Raw genomic sequence first — 27,578 nt, 5'->3', positions numbered from 1 at the left:
TGTATGGTATATGTGGTTGGTATTTTGAGGGTATCTCACTAAGCTTTCGGGCTTACAGTTGTGGTTTAATGTTTTCAGGTTCTTCAGGAGACCGTGGCAAGACAAAGGCGTGATCGTACCGATCCTCATGATTGTGTTTTATGATGTGGTTCTGGAAAGACTCTGATAATAATTGTATTGAAAACCTTTTTGTAATAACTTTATGAAAATGGGTTGTTTTTGAAAAGTTAAATTGATTGAAATTTTTAGACCGTTACAATAACCATCATCGAGTATGATATTTCTCATTAAGAAGGATGGGGAGAGGAAGCCTATTTTCTTCTGGTATGTAAATTGATACACATCAGACCTCCAATACAACTAAACCATATGGTAAAAGTCTGTGAAAGTTAAATAACGTCTTATCGTAAGAGCATGTATACGTCCAACACTTCTGATCTACAATGCAACTTTTTCTAAAAAAACTTGAAAAATATCAGACAACATCTCAGACAACATCTTTCTTGTCTGCCACCGAACAGACTTATGTATCCTCATTTAAAGCACCATCTCTCTGCCTATGAGGTGAGTACATCTATAAACCTCCTTGAAAAATAAACATTATGATTTTGATCATTTTACAACTAAATAATATTTTATTATTTTTATAGTATTTTACCTCCCATGTCACTGCTTTTGAATAAAAATCTGTTGAATATATGATTCCTTCAATGATGATTGTTATCTGTAAATTACATTCATGAACTGATAACATCTAGATGAATTCCGAAATATCAATGTTTAGTAAATTATAACGGATGTTAGGGACAAGCCATTCACATGCAATTGGGGGTAGTTGACCGAATGTTTCTTCAAAATCAGACATAGTATATGACTTGCATGTATGCCAAAACAAAGGTTCAAATGTTCTGTTTTTCGACCAACTATTGAGCGCACAGTCAATGTCACACTCTTACAACAATACTCATGTAACGACTAGTTCATGGTATGTATTTAAATTTATAATTTATTCTAATTTATAGAATAACTCGACGAGTTGGGAGCCCCAAACTCATCGAGTAGAGATAAAAAAGGGCCGCACATTTTAAGTGACCTACTCGAAGAGTTGGGAGACCTCAACTCGACGAGTAGGCTGGCATATATGAAACCCTAATTTTCGGGGTTTGCATCCTATTTAAACACCTTAACCCTAAGGTGTTGGCCTCATTTCCAGCCTCCACTATCCAAAACCCTAATCTCAAAACCCTAATTCTATAGTGATTGTGAGCCATTTCAAGTGTTTTAGTGTGTGTTTTGAAGCCATTGGAAGAAGGAGAAGTTTGAGGACACAAGAAGGAGTTTATAGATCCAGAATCCTTGCCTTATCCACGACATTTTGCTGGTATAAATCCTGAACCTTGATTTGTGGTTATTTAGATCTCCATTTTTGAAGTTCCTTGCTTGTTTTGGTCCAAATGATATGATTCTCGGGATTTGAACGTCCCAAGTGGAGAACACTTCAGATCTAGGGCCTTAAGGGTTTTTCATGGCGTAAAAGTGCCAACATTATGACCAAGGAAGTCCCATGCAACATTTAGACTATCATTTTGGCCTTTTGGAGCTTCTAATGGCCATGCATGTAGAGAAAGCTGAGACTTTCCGTGGTCTTTTTGTCTCTAGAGTCCAGATCCAAGACCTCATGGTCTATCTTGTAGTTTTGGTGGTGTTTGGTTTAAGACTTTGGCCTTTTGGGTTAGGGTTTGAGCTTAACCCCTTTAGGAAAGGTATTAATGGGTAAATTTGGAAACATTACCCTTCTAGAGGCATTTCCAACGTCGATCTAGAGTATGGGGTGTAGATCTGAACAATAAGTGCTTAATGCATTAAGAAGGGTTAACAGACTGAAGAAATCGGCGAGTACATAGGGGAACTAGACGAGTTGGGTCGATGTGTCCCGATTCTGTTAAAAAGGAAGAACTCAGCGAGTTGGAGGAAAACTTGACGAGTTGGATCACGATTTCACGATTTTATGATTCATGGGAACTCAACGAGTTGAAGAGCAAACTCGACGAGTTGAGTCAACTCGAAGTGTTGACTTTGACTTTGACCTAGACTTGACTTTGACCATAGTTGACCCTAAAGGGGTTATAAGTAAGGGGTTGTTTTGGTTCAGGGAGTGAATAGAGCTGATTTTGGGCAGAGACGTTTCAACTATCATCCGACATTTGAGGTGAGTTTCCTCCTTGATTGAACGGGTCGAAGGCACCAATGTCGGCCTGTGTATATTATGTGTGCTGATTAGTAGCTAAGTGTGGGCAGGGTCCGTATCTTAGCATTACTTGAGTATGGATATAGAATGGATTGATAGATTTGGTTATACTTGTTGTCTGTGTGATACTTGTATGTGTTTCTTAGTTAGCTGAGTGTGGGCGGGCCCGAATCTCACTATTAGCTGAGTGTGGGCAGGGCCCGTAACTCCTAGTTAGCCGAGTGTGGGCGGGGCCCGTATCTCATAGATAGTTGAGTATGGGCGGGGCCCGTTATCCGAGTGTAGGCGAGGCTCGTATCTCCTTGAGTTTGGGCAGGGCCTGTAACTCCTAGTTGCACGTTATGTGTATGGTATGTGGTAGTTTGGGGGAAATTCACTAAGCTTCGTGCTTACGGTTTTCAGTTTTGGTTTCAGGTACTTCCGGTAGCAAAGGTAAGAGCTCGGGATGACTGCATTGTACACACCATGATGTTTAGCCTGAGATGTTTACTATGATATATTTGACATATGTTTTTGATATGGATACTCTGATTGTGATGTTTTGAATACTTTGACTTATGTTTTTGACGGATGTCTTGATAACTATGGTTTATTTAATAATTAAAAATGAAATTTTTTGTTCTGAATTTTGGGATGTTTTAACTCATTATACGAATTAGGGAATACCTTACCTAGGGAAGTAGTTTATCACATCTTCCATATTGGTTATGAACGATACTTCTTTAGCGTACCTAAGAGCTTCCTTCAACCTCATCAGGAACCATGTACAAGAGTCGACAATATTTTTCACAAAAAAAAAAATTATAGGTAGGGGCTGGTTGTTTCCGTCCATAGCAACCACTATGAACATTGTTTGTAGGTAGTCCCCTCTTAGAGGGGCATTGCTTATAAAAATGACAGACAACAAGCAACATATGAATCTATGCAGTTGTATATGTTTTGGAAAAATAAAACAATTAGTTGTAACAACATTAGAAAATTTAAATAAACAATTAAAATTTGCAACAAAATTATTTTGTCATACATACAATAGCCACAAAACAAAGTTGGAAACAACCCATAACATCAATTTTTATATTAGTGTAACTATAGGGTTTTGTCCTTCCAAAGTTGTGTAGGTAAACATACAAACTGATAAAGTTTTCTTCGTGATCGCTGTATGAGAAAATCATATTTAAAAATTTATAAAACAACACAATTACGAATTTTGATTGTAAGTAAAAAAAAAATGAAATACACATGTTATATAGTGAAGGAAAATCTAGTAATTTTTTTCCTAAATATATATCCAGAATGTGTGTATGAGGTACGATATACAGTCCGGACTTTCAGTCTTATATGCATGGTTTTGATTAGGGTGGTTTGGAATTGACTATTTCAATCCGAAATGTACAACCACATGCTCCGAAATAAAATCACTACCTACCACGTCAATCCGAAATGAATAGTAAATTCTCCGGAATACATATTCCAAAAAAGATAGTAATTTTTCCAAATATTAAAAAAATTGATTATTTTTTAATTAAGTTAGTCATTTATAATTGTTAGTTTAATCAATTTCTCTTTATTTTAATACATCATCGTTAATTTTAGTTTTGTACAATTTTGGCTTTATAAAAGAAAGGTTATTTTGTGTATGAGGGATATCAACTGGTGTGCTATCTATACAATTTGGACTTTTGATAAGTAGAAGACGAATGTGGTTTTCATGGGATGCCACGTAGATGGTTGTGTCCGTATTGCTCAGAACAATTCTGCAGACTAGATGATCACGACATAACCCATACGGAGTCGTCTATCTTTTTATCCTGTTACGAAAAATAAATATCTTATCTCAATTTAGAATTAACTTTCGAGTGAATGACAAGTTCGTCATTATGCTTTCTTTTTCTTTTTCTTTTTATTTGGTTCTGGTTGCTTTTATTTTTTATTTATTTTTTATTATTTTTTTAAATATTCCTATTGTTTTATTTGTCTTGCAATTAGTTTCTAGAACGTTAAATTTGAAAAAAATAACTAGATTATTTTTATTATTTAGAAATATGAAAAGTATCCATTTTTCTTAATTATAAACTAGAAATAACTTTTCCAATGCAATCACTTATTTTGTAATATCTAGTTGCGAAAATTTATATACACTATGAAACGATTAAATATATAGTTCTCAATATACAAGTCAAAAAATTCCGGTCTACTAAATTTTTTGATGTTTGAGAAGACTGAAGAGACTTTCTTAAATAAAGTCCGAGAGGTCATTGGTGACAAGTATCAAGTATGTTTTTATTTTTCATTTCGCGATCTACCGATGAACGTTTTGAACTTGGGGTGATGGCCGAAGAACATTGACATATCAAGTAATTTTATGTTCCTTAGTCCAAGAATTGATTCCCGGAGCAAAAATGATTCGTTTTTCTTAGAGGGTGTTTCTTTTATTTTTTAAAGTAATTTTTCATTTTTATCTTTTCCTAAAAATTGAGAAGGTAAAAAATATTTGATAAAATGAACATGACTTTTAAAATCAACTTTTTAAACAGAAGAAAATTGAGTCTTTTGAAAAGTCACCTAGACGTGACTTTTGTAACTTTTCAACCACTTAGAACTTAAATTACCTTTATACCCCAAACTACCCTAATCAATATAAATATGTAAGTATGTCTTTTTTTAGTCATTTTACATGTAAAAGTTAAACCAAACACTTTTTAAAAACAACTTTTGATTTTTTCTTCTCAAAAGTTAATCCAAACACATTTTAAAAAACAACTTTTATAAAAAATCCTTTTACAAAAATGACTTTTGCTCCTCAAAAGTTAAACCAAACACCCTTTTAGATTATGAAATAGTTCATCACATTGAGAAACCTTTATACCACTTTTTAAAAAAAATATTGTTTATAACTGACTATGCTTGTAAGAAAAATAATACTATATATTATCATAAACCAGGTTGACATAGAACAGAAAAAGAACAATTTTGTAGTCCTAAACCCGGTCAAAACCTCTTATTCTCCTAGGTGTTTAAGATATCCTAATATTCCAGCATCAATAACATTACTAAACTGTTTAGTAATGCTACAAACATGTAAATTAATGCCCAATCATAAGAACAAGATCTAATCCATCCATGTCAATGATCAAAATTGGGTGATTTTCATTCAGAGAAATGATTTCTCAGCTCCACTGTAACTTTTTTTTTTTTTTTTTTTTTTTTTTTTTTTTTTTTGTAATCCTTAATCGTCTAATTATCATATATCTCCGTCAATTATATAAAAATAAAATAATAACAACATACTTCAAATGTACCTTGTTAATGACATTGTATATCCACACTACATCATCTTTAATTATACATTTCATACATTTGTATCTTATTATTGCTACAATTGCATTCATAATAATAATAATAATAATAATAATAATAATAATAATAATAATAATAATAATAATAAACAACTACCGGAAAAACCTGGGCTTCGTCCCAGACCGTTTTTGTGTTTTTTATGAAAAAATGTAAAAGTTTTGACTGTAAGGACCAAAAGTGTCAAAATAATTAAAGAATTAAAAGGGTTGGAATTAACAAGCTTTTAGAAAAGGGATCAAAATTGTCAATTACTTAAAGTTCTGTGACAAAACTTTGAATATTAAAAGTTTCCTAAAAAATGTAAAATTTGTGATTGAAATGACAAAAAATATCAAAATGGTTAAAAAATAAGAGATAAAGTTGATAAAAAACATGCAAGTTTATTTTTCATAAGGGAACAAAATTTTAATATATATATATATAATTAAACAATGGGTATTAAATCATAAAAAAATAAAAAATGCCAGTATCATTCTATGGGTGTTACATATGTAAACCAAAAGAAGGTTAAAATAATCTAGATGCATAACAAACTTTATATTAGATGTCATATTGATGGTGATAATTGGTTTGTATAATTTGGGCTATGTTTAGAATGAATGAGACAACTTTCTAAGTTTTAATTTGGGTTGCGACTTGTGAGGTTTTGAGGGGTATCATTCGACCGAATGGGAATAGAAGTTGGCATTAGGGATTTCAAAGGGTCCAAACGGAACGGATGTAGCATCTTAATATTCTTATGTTGTTAGTTGTGATCATCATATATTTGAAATTGCATCACCATGCAACATGGTGCGTTGCTTCACTAGTGGTTTTTAAACCCAGAATCCTTATAGAATGGATTCGGAAAAAAGGCGATGGCAACCAGAACACAAACATAAAATAAAGAATTTTTTAAACCTCATGGTAGAATGATTTATAAATCCTTCAAACTGTCTTATATTAAAATTCTTAGATTTAAAATTCCCTTTCCTTGAACCAAACAACGATTTAAATGATTTTAGTTTCAAATTCGCTAATTTACTTTATGAATTATGTTAATAAACAAACAAATAATTTAGTTGTTAATTAACTCGACATCATTTTATATCTATTTGGGTATATCTAGGTACATACATATATGTAAGGACAAATTGCACACGAATATAACCAATATCTTAGTGATTTTTTATTTTGGGACATGCTAATAATAGTTTAGTACAAAGAAACAGAACTTTATTTTTGTTTTAAAAAAATCCAGTTATTAAATTAAAATTAAAAGTTATATTATTAATATTTATCTTTTAACAGAGTTTTTTTTTAAAAAAAGGTTGCAACTCCATTATAATAAAATACAATCTGATTTAACTTGTTTTTATTGAAATTTGTCAACAATGTCTAATGTAGTAATAATTTGTGTGACAGGAAATTTGATTCTTCATTTGTCAAACTATGCTCACATATAAAGTCCATTAATTAATTCTGTTATCATGATTTATTTTTAAAATTTTAAAATTCTAGAAGTTTAAATCTTAAACCCCTCTTTTTCACCCTTTCACGCATTATTCCACACAAAGTATGAAAGTTAACGAATATGAAACACAAATAGAGGTAAATTATTTAGAACTTAAATTTAAAATTTACATTAAATTTTTATTTTTATTTTTTTAATTTTGATATTGCTTTTTGTTTTAGAATTTCAAAATTTAGAAACAAATGGACTCTAAATAATCGTTTAAAGGTTAATTATATTTTATATCGTTTTCCTAGATAAATGATGTATTATCATCAAATCTTTTGGTATGGATAACATGAAAGTTTTATGGTGATGAGTTGGAGGAGGAAAACCATCGTGAAAACAATTAGACAATGGGGAGTGGTCACTACCAACCCATCGAAAAAGTGGTGTCACCTCTGCGCCACGTTAGCTTCACCACCAACCCACTAGACATTGGAAATGATTACCATTCCATAATATTAATTTTTCTTATTTTTTTAAGGATATAATGAGATACAAAAGAATATTTTTTAGGGACCATATGTGTAACATCAATTAAGGAGAAAATTGGTGAAAGCGACGTTTGCTACTCCTCCTTATTTCTTATTGGCTGTCTTGATGCGTCTTTGCACTCACGCCACACCCAAGCCATAGTCCTTGGGGTGGTGTTCACTAATCTTTTGCATGCCACATAAGCCTTCCACGTGTGGTTTTCTATCCCACTCTGGATAGCCTTATGAAGGCCTCATGGTGATGACCTCGTGCCATGACCAGGACTTCTCTTGCTGTTGACCACAACTTACCACGATCTATCACATTTCCTTTCTTCTTTTTTCTCTCATTTTTCCTTTTTTATAGATCTTCTTCCCACGGAATCACCCTGGGGAGTATACGACTTTGATGTGGAAGGGCAGATGTTGGTAAGGTGGAGGGAAACTAGGAGCCCTCTCGTGTATAAAGTAAAGTCTTCTCATTATTTAAATTTTAAACTTTCAATACCTTGTTAATTGTTATGTACTACAAAAAATAAAAAATAAAATTGTGGGGTATAATGGTTAAAAATCGCAATCACAAAGGGGTCAACGGTCATTTATGCAACAGTTATTCACCTATCTCTCCTCCTTTCTAAACCACAGCTCCATTTACCTTGAATCAAAGCGAACGAAAAAATTAGGCCAAGAACCAAATTGCATCTCTTGGAAATCATCTTCATACCAACGATCAATTTCTACGCCGTGATGTCTGAACTCAAATGAAGGTCGGTGAATATTAATTAACCCTCTAATGGCGTCTCGCATGACAACATTCACTCGCCTCTTCTCCTCTAATGGCGTTGTATCAACGAATCGCGTAACCACGTTTTTGGGTTTGGGTTCGGGGTACAGCTCGTACTCTTCGGCAGTGGCTTCCCTTGAATCAGAGGCGGATTCTCGGTTATTCGGTTTGAAAGATTACGAAAATTACAGAAAAACGCTCCATGGTGGAATCACTCATAAAGCACTGTTGGTGGACGCCGTTGGCACCCTCGTTATCCCTTCTCAGCCCATGGCTCAGGTCAGTCTCCGTGTGTATCATCCGAAATTCAAATTCGTAGGATCGATGTGTCGATTTAATTGATAATTTGCTCGATTCTCGTTATTTTTTTGGGAAACCGTTAATTTGTTCTTCATTTTAGGAGGATCCACTGAATTTGGTTGTAATTGTAGATTTATAGGCAGATTGGGGAGAAATACGGAGTGGAATTTAGTGAAGATGAGATTCTGAAGAGATACAGGAGAGCATATGAGCAACCATGGGGCAGATCTCGTCTCAGGTAACCTTTTAGCATTTATTGATTTCTGTACATTTACTAAATTTGCATTTTGATGCTAAAAGTTTATTTAATAGTTAAAACCGTCAATGGAAAAATTATTTACTGATCAAATGAGCCCAAAACTATGAGATAAGATTTTGTTGATTCTCGTAAACCATCAAGAATTAATGGCGATGGCTCTTGATTTAATGAAGCAACAAGATTCAACGGAGTAAAATATAGAATGAAATCAGTGTAAAGAAATTAAACAACCCAATTTCTGTTAAGCATTTAATGCTCAAGATGGAAGTGATAGACTTACTTTGCTTCACAAACACACAGATACGTAGATGATGGAAGACCTTTCTGGCAACATATAGTTAGTTCATCAACAGGCTGTTCTAACTCTCAATACTTCGAGGAGCTTTATAATTATTACACCACTGAAAAGGTACATTTCATTTTATCATATACATACACACTGCAATTATACATCTAACAATGATTTGTTTCTCATCAAAAGGCATGGCATCTCTGTGATCCAAATGCTGAGAAGGTGTTCAAAGCTCTGAAAAAAGCCGGTGTAAAATTGGCAATTGTTTCGAACTTTGACACACGTTTAAGACCTCTTCTGCGTGCCCTAAAATGTGATCACTGGTTCGATGCCTTGGCTGTTTCAGCTGAAGTAAGTGACATATTTAATTAACTTCTGTTGGTGGTGGGCCCCATTTGTTACACAGGATAGGACTAGACAAACTTTGTAGGACTATCTTTAATGATAGGGACAGAGAGATCCAATTTTTGTCCCATTGACATCAGTCGGTGCAATCAGTCTGTGTCCACGTCCCAATGCAGGCAAAACACAGTATAATATGTTCTGTCTTGTCTTGTCCTGTCTGTTCCAGTCCAGTCCTCCATACCAAACGGGGTCTTAATGAACTGAGATATTAATAATGGCTTTTGTTCTATAGGTTGCAGCAGAGAAACCAAATCCTATGATATTTCTAAAAGCATGTGAGTTATTAGGGGTAGAACCGGAAGATGCCGTCCACGTAGGCGATGACCGTAGAAACGATATATGGGGTGCCCGAGATGCGGGCTGTGATGCTTGGCTTTGGGGAAGCGATGTCCATTCCTTTAAGGAGGTATGTAACAAAATGTCAATTTTATTCTTGTATTTTATGGTTATTTAGTTCTTAACGACTTATATATAAAATCAAACATTATAATACGTATGTATGAAATGGTTTATTTGCTAATGTAGATTGCTGAAAGGATAGGTGTTGAAGTCTAAATGAAACCGAAGCTTTTTGGTTTTGAAGAAATAACGTGGCTGTTGTAAAATAGGGTTTTTGGTATCGAAATATAATGATGTATCATATTGTTCTATGGGTATGGTATAATTGGTCTGTTGTGTTATACCATATTTATAAATCTGTATGAACATGATGCAACTGTTGTATTCGATCCTTTTTTTAATATATATTTTCTGTAGTTTTTTGATATGGGCATGAGGGAAGTACTACTTGGCATTGTGTATGAAACTAGTGAGATTTATAATAAATACTATTTTCTATAATTTGGAAAAGTAAATGAAACATTGACTAAATTACATAAATCGTCCATGTAGGTTGGGGTAAATTGCACGTCTTGGCGTGACCCTTTTGACCTGTGTTAATTTCGTCGTGTTTGAGATCAAACTCAATTTATACAAGTATGCACTTGACACGAGCTGACTTGCATTAGATCACAATTTGATCCTTTGGTATTATAAATTCCAATCACACCAAAATGAGTGATGACACTAAATTAAGTTGACAACAATCATGGTGTGCCATGGTTGGTGTCAATGTCAATAGACACACCATATTGTACAACATGTGCAAGTGTAGTAGCGTCTTGGCTCAAAGAACGTGGCAAATTATTCCTTGCAAAGTCATTTAATTTATTTCTACACCAAAATTTCACATGTACATAATTGTTTCCGAAAGAAATACGGAATTGTTCATGAAATGGATTGTACAACAAACAAGTACTTAGATGGCAACACATTGTACACTATAGAAACTAAAGAAGCTACTTAATTCTACATGGTACTCCTTCTGCCTGCCTTGGGTAAGTACGTAATATGATTTAGAGAAATAGACAAGACGTATATCTGTACAAAGATTCTTAATTTTTCCTTTCTATTGATCATCTTCCTTGAAAATCGTGAGTATAAAATCATGAAAACGTTTGGCATATTGTCGGGGATCAACAGCTGATATTGAGGTAGGGTCGTAATGCATGGACTTGTAAGCATGCTCGAGTTTCTTGGTAATGTCATAGTCTTGAAGTATGTCTATGATTCCGAAAAACATTACAACATCATAACACTCCCCGGTTGCTTCCCCTATCAGTTCTGTCTCTATCGTCCTCTCCATCTTTTCAATTCGTGCTTGCATGCCAATTCCCAACTGGTGTCTGCAATTATACACGGAATTAAGCAAACTCAATGTGCAAACCTAAATCTATTACTTAAACTAACATGTTAATTTAAATAAAACCAATTGTTTTACCCAGATGGGTCTGAAAGAAGTTTGTCCATATCAGCCGCAGAATATGAGTCCTCTACTGTGCCATCACCTGCAAATTAAACAAGTTGAAAGATATATGATAATTAAACAAACATGATATGGAGCTCCAAACCCGAATTCTATTGAAGTGAAAAGGAGAAGAGTGATTACCAACAGGTGTCAAGTGCGACGGTTCTCTGAAGTGAAGACCAACCAAGAGACTATAATCCATTATTCTCTCCTGCTCCAGGAAATCACTGTCCTTCTCTATTTGCCTGCACATACATTTTATCAATGATATCTATCCATGAACAAATTCTAAAACTTTTTAAAATTTTAACAATGGCGCATTAATTTTGTTGTATTTCGTACCTTCTGAATTCTTCGTTCCATGTTTTTGGTAATCGGAAAAAGTACTTGAGATCAAGATCTTTAAGTATAGTGGTTGCCTCTATTTCCGACTCGGGCTTATCCGTAAGGCGACCAAGGGAAGACCCTTTTAAGTCGAAGCGTCTATGAATGGTGTGATTTGTGCAGAAAAGATTTCCCATAATAATGAAACGTACCTAAGTTATTTAACTTATTATTAATTTTTTTTAACACCTAATATATAGCATCCCAAGATACAAGTCATTGACTCATTGGTGTTGGATCATACCTTCCTTTGAGCAGCACCAGTTAACCTCACACAATGCAGTCCAAAGAATTTTGTCAATAAAGTGTTTTCGTATTGTCGGAAATGATTGAAGTAAGCAGAAAGCATCCTTAGAATCACCTAATTAATGATACACATTTGTTAATTAATCCAAAAATGGAAGTGAAAGTTGATCAACATTGTTCATCGTATTGGAAATAAGAATCTCACTTTGACTTCAGCTTTTTTAATGGTCTTGATCATGTACCGATCATCATAACTCAGGTAGAAGAAGCTTCCACTCTTCCCTGGTGAGGAGAGCTCTCGAAGGGAATCATTCCCACACATAGATAGCATATATTCAGCTGCATCTACCTTAAACAACATCCTTAATGTCCTATACGAGTACATATATAACATCGAAATGATATGTTTATGTCTGGATATATATATACAAAAGGAAAATTTAAGTAAAAAGAAGTAAAATTATTTATTGGACGTTACCTGAAGACCAATGGGCAGTAATCCTTCCATTTGAATTCACAAGATTGGTGTGGAGGGGTGTATTTGGATCCCTCTGGTGGGAATCTCGTCCATACCTTCTCCTTTGGATTGAAAGCTGACGGCTTTAAGTCTAATGAGGGAGTGGGACCCGGTCTTCCTACCGAATGCCTACATGCAACATCATTTTCATCAGATTAATCCAAACCATGAAAGGCTGAAAAGAGGAAATAAATAATAAAGCACAAGACTTCAAAATATAACCTGATTCCTAGTTGCAAATTGAGCATCAGTTCATAGTTCTTATGTCCTTTGGATATGATATCTCCTTGTTTCTTTACGACTTTGGGGATTTGTATTGGACTTGCTTCTACTGACGAATTACTAGGTGATGGTGATGAAAATGACGTATCATCTCTTGCCTTTAAATTTGCTTCTTCAACAGTACTCACATCGAAGCTGCTTCCATCAATGGACATTCGTCTGGACCTAGGTGCAGTGTCACTAGTACTAGCAGTGCTACTGCTGCCCTTTGTCGATCTCCAAACTGCTAGTTTCTTGTGAGATGGCAAGATCGGGACCTTATCAAGAGGACATATTTCACATTCCTTAAGATCAACTTCATAAACTTGTTCTTGAGACCAGTCTTTATGTTCATCTTTAGAATTATCATCAGATGGATGATAATCACCATTTTGCTCTGCAGCATCCTTACTCCAATTACCTTCATAAAAACTCCCATCAGCCCACTTGAATCTCCCATGCCCACTCGGTATGCCATCATCCCATAACCCCTCAAACGTGTTCCCGTTACTCCAAACCAGTTTTCCCATTCCAGACATCATTCCATTCTTCCATTCTCCATCGTAGCAATTCCCATCTTTCCATTGATACTTACCATTTCCTTCTTGTAACCCTCCACACCATTCCCCATCATATATATCCCCATTAGTGTATTCCTTCACCCCATGTCCATGTTTCAAGTTCATAACCCATGACCCTTTATAAGTATCTCCATTTGGCCCTGTATAGATCCCTTCTCCATCCATATACCCGCTTTTAAATTCGCCTTGATAGTTGGCTCCTGAAGGCCAACTGAAGGTGCCTTTTCCCATGGTTTTTCCACGATACCAGTCTCCCACATACATGCATCCATCGGTCCACCAGTATTTGCCAAAACCATGAGGAAAGTTATCCAACCAGTGACCTGTGTAGTAATCTCCGTTTGGGAGATAACGTTCAGCATGAAACACCTCTCCTGCAGCATGAATCTCATCTTCTTCATCCATGTTTGCAACGGGGGATGAACTGAAGATATTGCTAGCTTGTCGTCTTGCAGCGTGTGTTTTCCTCACGGTTGCCTCCCATGCCTTCATGTCGCGCAGATGTAAATGTAAGGACGATCATGAATTTATAAATTTAATTTGTTCCTAGACTTTTTGTCGGTTTCAATGTTTATGCATAAAAAAATTAAACATCCCTTCTTGGATTTGATTGTTTCTTTACACAATAATTATCAACGTACTGATCATGACAATGTAGTTGTTTGCACCTGGTTTCTGCCATTGTAATTAACGACATGCAACGTCGGAAATGGCTTCTCCAGTTCTTTCTCTATCTTGATTCGTCCCTTTTTTCGTGTTCTTGATCCTTCTCCTCTTTGTTCCCTCTCTCCGCTCAGATCAATCCCTCCTATGTTTCTGCTATGTAAATCAGAGGTCATCAAACCTCAGGGGAAATTCCTGTTTTTTTGTTCAATTTTGGTGTTTAATTTTGTGATCGGAGATTAATGTCTTGCTGTTAGATTAAGAAAAGATGTAAAATAATAAAATAATAAAATGGGGAGTTAATGGTCATATTGGTCTGAAACAACAAAACTTGCATGAGTCAATTAATTTGCACAATGAATTTAAGATACTCACGGTACATGTGGAGGGATGTGCACAAACTGTTGCACTTTTAAATGCATGGACATACTCACATACGTTGAGAATTACTATCTCACCCTTTTATAAATATCCCTATACTTAATCTCTTTAATAAATAATTTTTTTTTCACTTGTCACGTTCTGTCAAATGCATGGACATACTCACATCACGTTCTGTCAAATGTCATTTTATGGTTATTTTGAATTAATTTTTTTCATATGTTATTTTTTGATTTTTCTATTAATGAACTTACCTTTTAATTTCAAAATTCACAAAGTTATAGCTCATTCGTTTCTTTTATTAATTTAAATTATTTGTTTAAATTTAGATAAAAAACATTTCCATTATAATAATTTATTACCTTTTTCTTATTTTCTTATAAATTTAAAGCTCTCAAAGTTAACCTTTATATTTAACTTTTTTTTTTTTTTAAATTAACACATGTAATAGATGAGTCTCACAATTAGTTAAAGTTATAATGTGTGAACACTACCAACGAGAAATTTTTTTAAAAAAATAATCAAATTATAGCTTAATTATTGAGCAATGATAATAAAAAAATTAATTATTAATAATATATATATGTTTTTGTCATTGATTTCATAATAATATAATGATTAATTGAAAATTTAAGTAATGATCTCTTTAATTAAATTTAATCGATTGAAATTTAAAAAATTATGATATTAACAGTATTAGTTTTATATTATTGCGAATTATATTTTACGTTTGTAAATATGATAAATAATAACGACTACCATATCAACACATATTATGAAAATATTCATCCCCATAAATTAGTATACCGATGATGACAACATATCTATAACAACAAATAAACAATTTAAACCCTAAACAATATACATTATCGTAAACAAGGAGATCTCATATTTACAACTCAAAACGATACAACTTATCGAAAAAACAAAGATCTCAAGTACTCTTGCAATTGATTAGAACTTAAACATACAATCAGACAGAAAAAAAAGTTTTCTTCATATCTTGACATGGATTATTAATTTGCAACATAAATACATTTTTATGTTCGCTTGATGTAGAACCATATTTGAACAATTTTAAGACAATATCAAATTATTTTATCCCTTTCTTAAATAATCTCAAGATGTTTTCTTCAATTTAGTTCCTGCCTTCATTATTGCTTCAAATTCGTCATAGCTAATTTTTCCACCCTAAAACCATAAAGTTAACAAATTAAATAGATAAAAGAAAAATTTCTTCCATCTTAAAACAATAAAGTTACCGGATTAAATAAATAAAAGAAGACATAAATGTAAATAAATGCACAAAATTGAATAAAAACAAACTTTATGTGTGTTTTTGTGTGTTGAGACTCTTCCATCATGCATCTGTGCAATATTAGAAATATACAAAATTCAACCAATTATTATATATATATATATATATATATATATATATATATATATATATATATATATATATATATATATATATATATATATATATATATGTGTGTGTGTATGTATATGTATGTGTTGAGAAACAAAGAGCAAGAAAACTGGTTGTTAACTCTTCCTTTACAACCATGTCAACTTTTCTAATGAAAAAAACAAGACATTAATGTTAAATTTGAAGATAAATTAAAGAACATATTGATTCTAGAACCTGTTCGGTACTCTATATAAATTCTTTATTTTTGGAAGTAGGACAATGTAATAAAAAAAGAGGTTGTTGTAATAGAAAGAAAATTGGAAATAGGTTGATATAAACAATCGTTGTTCCTTTAAAAATGGAAGGATGAGGCACATACATGCATTTATAAGGAAAACAATTGATAAAATACATTTACTATGATAAAGCATGTTGCTTTTAGGTAACTTTTCATAGTAAGTTTACTATGAATAGGAATATTGAGAACGTCACTTTTGACATTAACGCCTTGTTCCCGAGTTCTACTTAAGAAGAGAAATGGGAGGATACGGAGGAAAAGTGAGGGGTGTCGAAAGAAAATCGTGTTCTCGAGTTTCATTAATGGAAGGAAAGTGAGGGGAGGGGAAGGATTTTGGAGTCATATTTTCCTTCCAAATTGGGCGGATTTGGGAAGAAAGTGAGGGGAAGAAAAATTTTAAGTTTTATTTTCTTTTTTCTCCTAACTCGGGAACACAAAAACTAAAAAATTTCCTCTCCTTTCCTTTCATTTCCTTCGAACTCGGGAACACAAAATATTGAATATTTTCCTTCACCTCCCTTTCTTTCAGTCAAAATTTTTCTTCCCTTTTTTTTAATGAATTTACAAAAAAACTCGGGAACAAGGCGTAAGAGTGTGTTTGGCAAAAGTAGCTGTTAGCTGGAAGCGGGTAGCGGTTATCTGGTATCAGGTAGCTGGTAGCGTGTAGCAGGTAGTTGGTAGTTTGTAGCCGGAAGCTGTAGCTTTTATTTGTTATATGTATGTTTGGAAAAAGTAGCTGGAAGCTTTTGAAATATATAAAATTACATAAAAGGACAATTGATTAAAAATATATAAATATATAAATATATTTTTAAGGGTAATTATGGAAATTGATTTCAAAAGCCCAGGAGCGTTTTGCTAAACGCTACATGAAGTAGCTTTTAGAATCGGAGCGTTTTGTTAAAACTAAAAGCTAAACGCTCCTACTACCAAACAAAGCTTTTTGTTTAAATTAGAGCGTTTTATCAAAAGCTAGAAGCTAGAAGCTCTCAAACGCTTCCAAAAGCTCCGTGCCAAACACGCCCTAAATTTCAATCTACTTTAAGAATTTAAGCCTTTTTTGTCATTTAAAAGTACAATGCTATGTTAGGTGAAGTCGATTAATTTTCATAGCCTAAATAGCAATGTACTTTAGAAGTACAATGTTATAACTGGATGCAAGCATTTAATAACCTTAAAGAATACTATATTTTAATGAAAATTTATTAAAGTAAATTAATAGTGGTTTCAATTTAGCTTTGTTGATATAATATGTTTGAAACAAAAAAATAGATATTTTATTAGTTGCTTCAAAGGCAAAACTAACAGAAATGCAAAGGTAAAAGATAAAGAGGCAACCCTAAATAATCAACACGACATAGATGATATACAATTTTTAACACTAATGAAAAGACCCCATTTTTGGCTACTGAACATATTAAATAAGCAAAGTAAATAGATTGAGAGGAAGAGGAATAGGACCCATATGAAATATATGGTAAAGGTGTGTTGGGAAAACGGTGATATGGAAAAATGGAGAAGATGGCCGGCATAGTGGAGGGGAGTGGCGGTGGACGTTGGTGTGCTGAAAAGGTTGCATTTTCCTGCTTCCAGCTTTCGAGCATGTATTTTACGCTACATAACATATATTAAACATAATAAGTACCTTTTGTTCTATAATAAACATAAATATAACTAAAAATATTAAGATATGATGTAAAAAATATATATGTAGATATGCATATATCAACCATAAACGATTACCCTGCTTTGGGTGTACTATGTAGATGCCCATATAATGGGTACAAAGGTTGCGTAGTGTGTCGGAAAAATACTAATTCTATTAGACTTACTACATTAAAGAAACAAAGTTATGTTGGTCATAGGCACTATCTTCTATGTGACTGTAACGACCCAATTTTCACAGCCAAAAATTTCATTTTTAATTAAACATTTTGTAAAACATTTGAAAATAAACAACATTCGTTCATATCGTTTCTTAAAACATATTACGTGTCTGAAAACCAAAACATGGAATCAACCATAGTGTCAGAGTACAAATCCCAGAACAATCTCATAGTGCGGAAAAACAAGGGGTGTGTATGATGTGCCGCTACCGTGCCAGCTCCTTCCACTTCGCTGAAGAGGTACCTGAAACCAAAACTCTAAACTGTAAGCACGAAGCTTAGTGAGTTCCCCCATAATACCACATACCATACAATCATATAATGAACAACTAGGAGATACGAGCCTCGCCCACACTCATGGAGATACGGGCCTCGCCCACACTCCGCTATCTAGGAGATACGGGCCTCGCCCACACTCCACTACTAAACCATAACATACAAGTATCACACAGACAACGAGCATAACAATTCTACCACGCTAGCATATATCATCATTAGACTCAACTAAGAGATACAGGCACTGCCCACACTCCGATACTATCATATCGTCTATACAGGCCGGCCTTGGTGCCTTAGACCCATTCCTACTGGAAGGAAACTCACCTCGAAAAGTAGCTACCAAAAGTCTAACTGCTGCACCGGTAATCCTCCGGCTATAAATCCATAAACATAGATTAGCCTCTCATAAATACCCTTAGATCAAATGACTGACCCACCCATGGTCCAAGGTCAACTCCTTGGTCAAAGTCAACTTCCAGTTGACTGGACTCACCGAGTCATGGCACAGACTCGCCGAGTCCTCCTCCTACTAGCCTGGTCCTACACGCCAAGTCCCTCTTCCCACTCACTGAGTCACCCTCAACTCACTACTTGGGATTATAGAACCAACTCGCGATCCGACTCGCCGAGTCCAAGAACAACTCGCCGAGGTTCCACGAGCAGACCTCCCACTCACTTCCAAATCATCATCAGAGCATCCTTTGTGAGGATTTGGGTTTTTGGGACTATTGCTACACGTTAAATTGCTAATTCCGCGTGTAGATACGAAGGGTTGGACCTTCAGCACTTAAACCCCTCTTACTCAATAACGGTTCATATGACTCGCCGAGTTTGAAGAACAACTCGTCGAGTTCCAGGAAATGTTCATAGGTTTCGCTGAGTTGTTCATTCAACTCGCCGAGTCTAAGGCCATCTTCATAGAACTCACCGAGTTCCACTTTGGGACTCGCCGAGTCCCTTCGACCCATTTCCCATACAAACCAAATCTGAGACATGCAACGCTTCCAAACCATAGATCTATGTTCCTAGGGCATGCTTATCACGTAAAGTTGCAAACTTTACGTGCATGCATGGCCCTATAAGCTCCAAAAGGCAAAACCAAGCTCTTAATGAGGTCATACACTCAATGAGGACCTCAACCACTTCAACCACATAAACTTTGTACTTCTAATACGTCCATAAGGTCTAGATTTGAAGTCCTTTCAGAACATAGAGCACAAATACATGGAGTTTGAGGTTTTAGGGCTTGAAAACCACTAATTTGGGACAAAAAGGGGATCTAATGAACTAGTGATCAAGGTAAGAACTTTTCTACCTGAATGGAAGCTTCTCTCAGTGAAGATTCCGAATCTACCTCCCCTCCTTGCACACTTCAACCTCTTCCTTCTTCTTCTAAGCTCCAAACCTTCTTCACAAAGCCAAGAACACTCTTAAGAACATTATGGGGGCTAGGGTTTCGCTCTACAGCTCTCTGGAAGTGTTAGGGACAAAGGAGGCCAAGTTAGAGCGTTTAAATAGGGTGCAAACATCTGGATTAGGGTTTTTGCCCAAACAGGGTCTACTCGTCGGGTCCGGGGACCGACTCGCCGAGTCCAAAGCTTGGACCCCGCGTCTCATCCCACTTCTACTCGGCGAGTTGGTCCTTCAACTCGCCGAGTCCAAGGCAAAAATGTAAGAAATAAGAATTATTAATTACAAGGAATACGTATCGGGAACCAGGTGCTACAGTGACCATCCGATCAGATGTCAAAATATTGGTTTCAATGGAAAGAGGGAGTTTGAATATGCCCCAGAACCTGTGAGTGGGGAACAGATATACAACAAAGTGAAATCTATATGGAATAAATAGGGGAAGGCCACTTAAACTTCTAAAGGAAAAGGTAGGAAGTGTAAGAAGAAAAAGAAAGCTTCAAAAGAAGATTGTTTGACTTCAGGGGAAAACAAGAGTACTAGAAGAAATGCAACATTTGGTATAAACGCCTTAAGTATTGGCGGTTACACTCCATCCCAAACTGTATAGATTTCATCCATGTTGAAAAGAACTTGGGTGAGAGTCTTACTGGTACAATGCTTTACGTGCCTAATAATACCAAAGACGGATTAAAAGCCCACAAAGATCTCAGAAGCTTGGATTTTAAACTAGAGTCAATACTTAAACCAATAGAAGGTGACCAGTTACTCATTCCTGCATCAAGCTGCACATTAATCCCAGAAGAAAGGGACATGTTTTTGCAAACGCTTAAAGTTTTAAGGGTTCCACAAGGCTACAGTTCAACATTTTCCACTTTGGTGAGTGAAAAGGAGCCTAAACTTATTGGACTTAAATCACATGACTATCACAGGCTAATGTAACACTTTTGCCAATTGCCATACGATCGATAATGCATAAATCAACAAGAGATGCTATTATCAGATTATGTTTTTTTTTATTCATTTATATTTCTCGCAAAGAAATAATAGTGGCAAAGCTCGATGACTTGGAATCAGATATGCATGTCACATTGTGCTTGCTAGAGAAACACTTTTCTCCATCTTTTTTTTTGATATTATGGTTAACTTCGTCATTCACCTTACTAGGAAAGTAAGAATATGTGGTCCGGTATGTTTCTGATGGATCTATCCATTTGAAAGAAACATTAAGGTAATAAAAGGACATGTCCGGAACAAAAACAAACCGGAAGGATGCATTTTGGAAGAGAATGTTGCTGAAAAAGACAATTGAGTTCTTTAGTGAATACCACAAGAACAAACATACTGTTGGTATTCCACATGATAAAAATAACACAACTGATAATGATGCATATGCACTATCAGCTGCATACTCATCTGAAGTTTGTACAAAACTCTTCATCAAAGCACATTTCTTTGTACTACAAAATACACCTGAAGTATATCTGTATATCGAGTAAGTATATTACTAATTGTATATTCATTAGTTGTTTGATTAGTTTCACATTCATTTATACAATCCAGATTAAGAGCTTAATTCATTATACATTATTAAATTCATCATTTAATATGTATACATGTAAAAGTATGTTAATTAGTTAAACACTTAGATTGGATAATTGTATAAAACATTAAGCCCATTTATAAAGTATATGGATAACTATATTTAATACATTAACACAATGATGTATAATGTAACATATTCCAACTTTACTGTTTATCAATTTACTCATAGGCGACACAAAATACATCTGAAAAATAAACATCCCATGAAAAGACAAGCATTGTTGGAGAAAGAGCACAATGAAGCTTTCAGTCATTGGTTAAAAGTGGAGGTAAGTAATGATCCAAGTTAATTTTTGTTTTGAGAAATTTGCACATTTTTTCCCTGTCATTCATCAATTGCTTGAACAAAATAGTAACTAATCAATCTGCCCCCTAATGCTTTTCCTTTTAATGATATTTAGGTAGAGCGAGAGATGATGATCGACATACATAACATTTCAGAGGACTTAAGGTGGGTTTCTCATGTCCTACAACACGTCGTAATGAAATATACTCTATATCACATCAATGGCTATGTATTTTGTATACAATCCCGTGAAGGTATATTTAACCAAAATAGTGGGGTTTGTGTAGAGTCGACTGACACACACATATCTAGAAAGGAAGAAGTAACCTATGATAACACCTTTTATTATGGTGCTCTACAAGAGATATGGGTTGTAGATTATCATATCAGAAAAAAAAAAAATCATATTTTCAACTGTGATTGGGTTCATAATAAATAGTGGTTAAAAAAGATCCTCTTGGCTACATCTTAGTAGAACTAGATACATTAGGGCATAAGGACGGTCCATTCATACTTGACTCACAAGCACAATAGTTATTATATGTGAGAGACCCAAAGGATAATAAAATGTAACGTCCGGATTCGCCAAGTATAACTCTGGCATTATACTTCTTTTACCCGCGGACTAGACCTAAGTTTGCTGGGGGTACACAAGGTATGCATGATGTACACTCATACATGCGCAGATCGGGGGTGTCCCTTACGTACATTGGGCGTACCCATGTGTACGTTTACGAGCCAGGGGAAAACCCTAATTTGTAGGGTTTGCACCCTATTTAAACACATTAAGCCCTTCACCCTCTTCACCCTATCAGCCACATTTGCCTCGTGAGACATATCTCGAAACCCTAATCCATTTTCCCTAAAGTTTGAGCTTGTATGGGTGTTTTGTGTGTATGTTGCTTAGTGAAGAAGAAGAAGGAGATTTTTGAAGAAGCATTGGACCAACAAGAGCTTGTAGATGTAGAGGTTTCTCTCCATTTCTAGCTTTTTGGAGGTAAAAAGCTCCTACCTTGATGACTTCATTTGTTAGTTTTTGTTTAGGGCTTATATTCTTCATATTATGGTCCTTTAGGTGGTTCTTTAGAGTATAAGCTACTCCAGAAGAAAATAATGTTATATCCTCGTGTCTCTGATGTCCCTTGAGCATATAAATGGAGTCTTGATGGATTAAGCTCAACCATGTAAGGGTTGAAGTTGGGTTCAAGATTTGACCGATTAAGGGCATGCAAAAGCATAAAGTTTGCAACTTTATTTCTTAAGACACTCTAATGAGCTTAGATCTAAAATTGGACGTTAGGTCTTAACTAATTAAGACCTTGAAAGTGGACTTTGTCCAGCTGCAGTGTACACCGAGTGTACCTAGGCGTACGCTCAAGAAGTATCGTGGATGCCAAGGCAGTGAATACACCACGCGTACTGGAAGTACATTGAGTGTACTCACCAGAAGGGCTTGAGCTTTATTTCAGGCAGTTTTGGGGCATAAGGACTTTAGGTCTTGTTGGGCCGTGAGTTTTTCTGTGACCTACTTTTAGACTTGGACTCATTTTTTTCATGGCATATGTTTTGGGCCTTGGGACTAATTGTATGTAAGCCTTGGTGAGTTAGTCCCAATAAGGCAAGGATTGTGTAATTTTTCCCTTAAAACTAGGATTTAGGGTTTAGACTCTCAGGTTATATACTTAGATTATTTACCTAATTTCTAATTACGATTTTATACTTGTGATCTAGTGAGTGGATTTCACGAGTCAGCAGCCCGAGTGTGATTTGATATCTTCAGTATGAGGTGAGTTTCCTTCACTATATCTGTGGGCCGAAGGCACCAATGTCGACACACTAGATTATGTTTGTATTATGAGGATTGTCTTCATGACTATTGTCTGTTATGCCTTTATCTTCTTGATGTCTTTGTGACTCTGTTGATATGTTATTATGTGGTAGTGGTAGAGGTGAAATAGATCCGATACCGGTTGAAAGAGACCGAAGGATTTGAAAGCACCAATATATGCTTAACTGTTATGTATGTATGGTATGGAGTATTTTGGGGGAACTCACTAAGCTTTGGGCGTACGGTTTTCAATTTATGTTTCAGGTACTTCTAGTTCGAATGGGAAGGGTCCGGTCTAATTGCACCACATCCACCTATAATTTTCCGTATCACGTGATTTTAGGATTTTGTACTCTGATAATATGTTATTATGATATACTCTTGACTATTTTTATATGATTACCGTATGATTGAAATGAATTTAAAAGTGAAAATTTTATTAAAATTTTTGGGATGTTACATAAAAAGTCAATTGTGATCATGACATTTCCAAAAAGTCATAAAGATGCATATGAAAGTGATGATGAGGAATAATGTATAATAGTTTTACCACACATTGATAAATATATAATGCCACCTGTAGATAAACTTGATATGGTTGCTGAATCCCATAATGATTACTTTCGGTCGGTCTACAAGGGTAAAAAGAAGTTGTGAAGATACACTAGTTGTAGGACAAAACCTGATACTATTCTTTTATCTTTTATAAGTATTGTAAATATTTTTAGTTTATGTTAATTTTCAGTATATACACCCAGTATATTGGGGTCTGTTGTTGTATACCCAACATTTTTTATTAATAATTCGTTTGCTATTTTTATATTTTTGTTAAGAATTACTTGTGTTAAAATATTAGTTTGACAAATTCTTCCTAGCTAGCATGATCCTTTCTTTTCCTTCCTACGCGTGTGGAGTTGATCATATTTATTTAGAACATTAGGTGCATGGGAAGAATAATATAAATATAATGTGAAGAATAATTTGAATGACCAAAAAATATTTATAGTAAGGTTGATATTTTACAACATGTACTAACAAATTATGATATTATGTCCAATGTTTTTAAAACCGATTCGAACTAAGAACCGGGGAAGAGAGCGGTTCAACGAACAACCAGTTTTATGTTTTTTTTAGACCGGATCGAAACGGACGGTTTCTTAAAAAATCTAGCTGAACTGATGTGATAGATACATTAAAAAAATGTTTGAACCAGTTTATTTGACTTGGATAGTTGAGACCGGTTTACTGGATTTGGATACTTGGATTTCACTAAGCCCATTAAAGTACATATCAAATAAAAAACCGGTTATAATAGATGACATTTGGCTACCGTTGCACGACTTGTCACATGTTTTTTCATGTTAGAAACTTCAATATAAGATTTAATCACTTAAAATGAAACTTCAACACCATATGTCTCGCTTATTACCAGTACAAGGTAAAGACACATATAAAATAACAAAAACCGTTAGTAAAGAGGACATTTTCTCACCATTTTAGGCCGTCGCACTAAGAGTCACTTTTTTTATGTGAAACCAACGTGAATGTGTGAAGTCTGATATGCAATGGTGACTCATTTTTAGTAAACTGTCATGGAAACAATCATGTGAATTATTTTATGACATTTACTCCTTTAGTGATGAGAAAAATGATAACCGAGACCACCCAGTTTTCAAAAACCAACGCCATAGTGCAATTTTGTACTAGTGTCCAGGTGTCAAAATGCACGTTCATTTCCTATTTTCAAAAATTAACCCGGACCGTCCCTCGTTTGGTTAAAAGTTGCACGCTTCATTCAACCGAACATAAAAAGACAATTTTGTCCTTATTTATTTTACATTTAATTATTATTTATTAATTATTTATTGATTTTTTATTATAAAAATAATAAATTATTTCCTTTAAAAAAAGAAAGATCTAAACCCTTAAAACAGATCATCTCCCTCCCCCCCATTTCTTCTTCAATGCGTCATCTTAAGTGTGTATCCTCACTGGACCAGGTCACAAGTCCATCGGAGAAGAGGGAGATTCAGATCGGAGAACCAGGTTTAGATCAAACACAAATCGTCTCCATTGACGACCCTCATCTATGTGTACAACGTATTTCCCACTATGTATAACCTCCTCCAAAAACCACCTTCGAACTCCAACTATGGCGGCGACACACAACGAAAGAAGATATTACCGGTGCTGGTGATGCTTGATCCGAAACCCCCAAAGTCAAATCCTTCATGAAACCCAAAAAGTTCTCGATCTAAATCACATATCTCCTTACGATTTCTCAAAACCCTAACGCACGGGTGGTGATGACGACATCATGTTTGCTCTCTCTCTCTCTCTGTCTCTCTCCTCCCTCGCTGTCTCTCTGTCACTCTTTTACACACACACACACACACTCTCTCTCTCTCTCTCTCTCTCTCCCTCCCTCTTTTTATTTCGCATTAGCAGACACACACAAGGTGTGTTTTGTGTTTTGTGTTTGATTAGGAAGAAGAACGAGGAAACATATAACAATGAAGGTTCAAGAGAAAAAATCAGGTGAAATCAGAGGGAGAGAAACCGATATGTATATTTTAGGTTTTCAAAAGGATCCCCCACCATTTTTTATTTCTGGAACGATTTTGAGATTTCCGAAACAATTTTCAATATCTAGAATTATTTGGGTTACAGGTTTTAGATTATTGAGTTTTTATTTTGGATTTATGGAGAAGAACATATTGGGAGAGGAAGATAAGGAGTGTATGTGCATATTTCCAGTGGTGCACCATTTTCTGATGGTTGTGTTGGTGGTTAAATGTTCAACAAGAGAGGAATATATATATATATATATATATATATATATATATATATATATATATATATATATATATATAAAATTCAAAGTTGGATGGACCCACAATTTTAATTAAAATACTTTTCAATAATTAAAAATGTTAAAATTAAACGAAAAATAAAAATGAAAATGGCATTGTAGTCATTTCATGTCTCGCAAGGGATTAAACGTGTAAATTTAAACTAACAAAGGATGAAGTGTGCAACTTTTAACCAAACGAAGGACAGTTCGAATTAATTTTTGAAAATAAGAACGTGAATTTTGGCACTTGGACGATGAACGATTCGTATAATCACTTTATAATATTATAAATGATAATTTTCAAAAGTAGAATGCTAGTGTGGGGTTTTTATATATTTTCTTTATTCTTTTTATCAGTGGTTACTACGAGTATTAACGTAAGATAATGTTTGAAAAAAATTAATGTGAAAGAATAACACAACAAGAAATCGGAGTATTAGGGACGACGCTTTTTGGGAGGACATAATCAATAGTGGCGACACCAGAGTAGACGTGCTTGATGTCGCCGCTAAAACCTCATTGTCGTCGCTATTACCGACATCGCTAAAGATAACCACCGGTGATCCGTCGGAGATACGCTACTTTCCATCTTGACCCTTGGTTTGGCAAATAATCCAACAAATAGGGTTTGTTCCTGCGATAAGGCATTAGAGTGTCGCCGCCAAAGGTGTCGATCCGTTGACTCACCCTTAGACGAAATCTGGCCCTACAATTCCTACCCAATCCAACGGTTGGTAATCGCCAAAAAGTGCGCGTATGATTCCCTCCATTTTATCGCCGCAAATAGCCCCATGTTGCCGCTATTAGCGTAGCCCTTTATGTTCCAGTTCGTCTTCCCCAGACGAACATTTCCTCTCCTTTCTTTCACACTGGCGATCTGCAATTTCTGTGGCGACTCCCACCGCTCTCCACCGCTGATTGGGCTGCAAACTCTTCTCCCACCGCCGATTGTCCTCCAAAACCGAGTCCCACCGGCGGTATAACCTCCAAAGCGACTGCCACCTCCAATTCCGACGGGACCTTCGATTTCGTGCTCATATCTCCGGCGAGGTTAGTTTTCAGGACCCAATTGTGTTTGCATTCTTCTTTTAACTCACATTAACACCACCGATTCTTATTTGAAGTGATTTGTTTTTTTTGTTCCAGCACCTTCACGACGACTAAATCTTCACCACCGTCTAGCTTTCATTTTTCCAGGCAAAAACAGGTTAGTTTGATCAGTTTCACTT

The 27,578-nt window shown here is 35.0% G+C and overlaps 2 protein-coding genes across 2 annotated transcripts; one reads left to right on the top strand and one right to left on the bottom strand.

Annotated features, from left to right (window-relative positions):
* Positions 1-7,802: 7,802 nt before the first annotated feature.
* Positions 7,803-10,379, top strand: LOC111879390 (uncharacterized). Its single transcript, XM_023875833.3, has 7 exons — positions 7,803-8,041; positions 8,219-8,636; positions 8,789-8,895; positions 9,217-9,325; positions 9,398-9,559; positions 9,846-10,019; positions 10,139-10,379. Exons 2-7 carry the CDS (start codon positions 8,367-8,369, stop codon positions 10,166-10,168), a joined length of 852 nt encoding a protein of 283 aa, XP_023731601.1. The 5' UTR covers positions 7,803-8,041; positions 8,219-8,366; the 3' UTR covers positions 10,169-10,379.
* Positions 10,380-10,734: 355 nt separating this feature from the next.
* On the bottom strand, positions 10,735-14,340 carry LOC111879391 (phosphatidylinositol 4-phosphate 5-kinase 6). The gene is made up of 8 exons (XM_023875834.3): positions 12,829-14,340; positions 12,568-12,735; positions 12,295-12,460; positions 12,088-12,204; positions 11,802-11,995; positions 11,601-11,704; positions 11,433-11,499; positions 10,735-11,337 (listed from the first exon to the last, which is right to left on the bottom strand). The coding sequence occupies exons 1-8, from the start codon at positions 13,938-13,940 to the stop codon at positions 11,061-11,063; spliced, it is 2,205 nt and encodes a 734-aa protein (XP_023731602.1). The 5' UTR covers positions 13,941-14,340; the 3' UTR covers positions 10,735-11,060.
* Positions 14,341-27,578: the final 13,238 nt, after the last annotated feature.

The sequence above is a fragment of the Lactuca sativa genome, chromosome 9 (assembly GCF_002870075.4).
Source record: "Lactuca sativa cultivar Salinas chromosome 9, Lsat_Salinas_v11, whole genome shotgun sequence".
Taxonomy (NCBI): domain Eukaryota; kingdom Viridiplantae; phylum Streptophyta; class Magnoliopsida; order Asterales; family Asteraceae; genus Lactuca; species Lactuca sativa.
This window is presented reverse-complemented; position numbering and strand designations above follow the sequence as displayed.